The sequence below is a fragment of the Salmo trutta genome, chromosome 5 (genome assembly GCF_901001165.1).
Source record: "Salmo trutta chromosome 5, fSalTru1.1, whole genome shotgun sequence".
Lineage (NCBI taxonomy): Eukaryota > Metazoa > Chordata > Actinopteri > Salmoniformes > Salmonidae > Salmo > Salmo trutta.
Genome location: NC_042961.1, coordinates 44,325,996 through 44,327,666, shown reverse-complemented (window position 1 = coordinate 44,327,666; position 1,671 = coordinate 44,325,996). Strand labels below are relative to the sequence as shown.

Here is a 1,671-nt window from a genome sequence, read left to right as displayed (position 1 = left end):
TGACAAGGAAAGGGAGATGACCATAAAAGACAACTCGGCACGTTCCTTGTTTACAATAAATCCCTGCACTCACGTGGTGGCATTCATCAATAAGGAAACAGATATTTGCCTGTTTTATTGTACTTTGATCAACTGCTACAGGAATCACTCGTAAACACTCTTATATCAGCAACACTAGTTAACCATTGTTAGGAATTCATTTTGTGGCTTGTACTGTATAAAAGGTGCATCTCTTTCTCCAGATGAACAGAACCCTGTAATAGGAGACTAGTGCCATGGCGAAGTTGACCATCCTCCTACTTGTCAGTGCCGTCCTGGAGCTCAGCAACAAAACGCCCTTAATGGAGGCCCAACTTCTTCCTCTTGAGCGTTCACTAGAGGCAAATCCAGAGCTCCCGACTTTTGAAATCTTACAGAAGATTGACGCCGAACATGTTCCTCCTATGGAGGACATGGGTGCCGAGGGAAAGTACTTTGAACAGAACCCACCTTTCGAGGTGTTTGAGGAAACAGACGCCGGACAGGGTCTTCTCTCTCTCGAGCCATCAGAGGAGCTTGGTGTAGAGAAGTCCATGTCTCTGGAGGAGGAGCAGGTGAAGACAGAAAGCAGTGGCGTATGCCCCACAGGCTGGTTCAATCATGGACACCGCTGTTTCACATACATCCGCACCGAACGGACATGGGCCGAGTCGGAGCAGTACTGCGTGTTTCAGGGGGCCAACCTGGCATCCATCCACAGCACAGAAGAGAACCACTTCATTCAGGAGATGATCCGCAGACAGACGCACGACTTCCCACGGGCCTGGATCGGCGGACAGGACGCTACCCAGGAGCGCCTTTGGCTGTGGAGTGACGGGTGCAGGTTCTACTACCGCGACTGGAGCAATGTACAGCCTGATAACGCCGGTGGAAATGAGAACTGTTTGCATATAAACTATGGAGAAGAAAAACGCTGGAATGATATTGTCTGCAGGATGAAGTTACCTTCTGTATGTTCCATGAAACTATAAGCTCTGACATCGCCTTAATCAAGATGTCTATTTTGTTTAGTTTTCCTATGTATTTCCATGACTATTAGCGAGTGAGTAAGATTAAATAAATTGCTACTTAACATGATTAACACGAAAAACCACACTCCATTATGTGCATCATCGTTTCTAGTTCTCTGCATTTGCTAGTAACAGCCATCTTGTCAAGACCAAAATAAGGGAAGTTTGATCATGTTTGTCAAATGTAAATATAGGATTAGTTCTGTATATATTCAAAAGGCTACACATGTTATTGTAAGGACACAACCTCTAAACTGGTTTGTAGGGTGGCACGATTCTTAGACTATCTGTAAAGAATAACACTTAAAAGGAAAAAAGGACTTATATCCCAATCATTGAATAGAATTACATGCCAATCAAGAATTTTCATACTACAGTAATAATTATACACAGATTGTAATTATTTCCCAAATGAGACTTCGGCAGTTTTTAAAAAAAATGGGAATTGTCATTTACAAGTTCTCATTTACAACTGTGACCTGGCCAAGATAAAGCAAAGCAGTGTGACACAGACAACAGAGTTACACATGGAGTAAACAAACAAGCCAATAACACAATAAACAAGTCAATGATACAGTAGAAAAAAGAAAGTCTATATACAGTGTGTGCAAAAGGCATGAGG

The 1,671-nt window shown here is 42.8% G+C and overlaps 1 protein-coding gene across 1 annotated transcript; it reads left to right on the top strand.

Annotated features, from left to right (window-relative positions):
* The first annotated feature begins 232 nt into the window (after nt 1–232).
* On the top strand, nt 233–1,120 carry LOC115194248 (ladderlectin). The gene has a single exon (XM_029753776.1). It carries the CDS (start codon nt 276–278, stop codon nt 1,008–1,010), a length of 735 nt encoding a protein of 244 aa, XP_029609636.1. The 5' UTR covers nt 233–275; the 3' UTR covers nt 1,011–1,120.
* The last annotated feature ends 551 nt before the right edge of the window (nt 1,121–1,671 follow it).

Coding starts and splice junctions, on each gene's coding strand:
- LOC115194248 (XM_029753776.1), top strand. CDS start 276: ATGGCGAAGTTGACCATCCTCCTACTTGTCAGTGCCGTCCTGGAGCTC.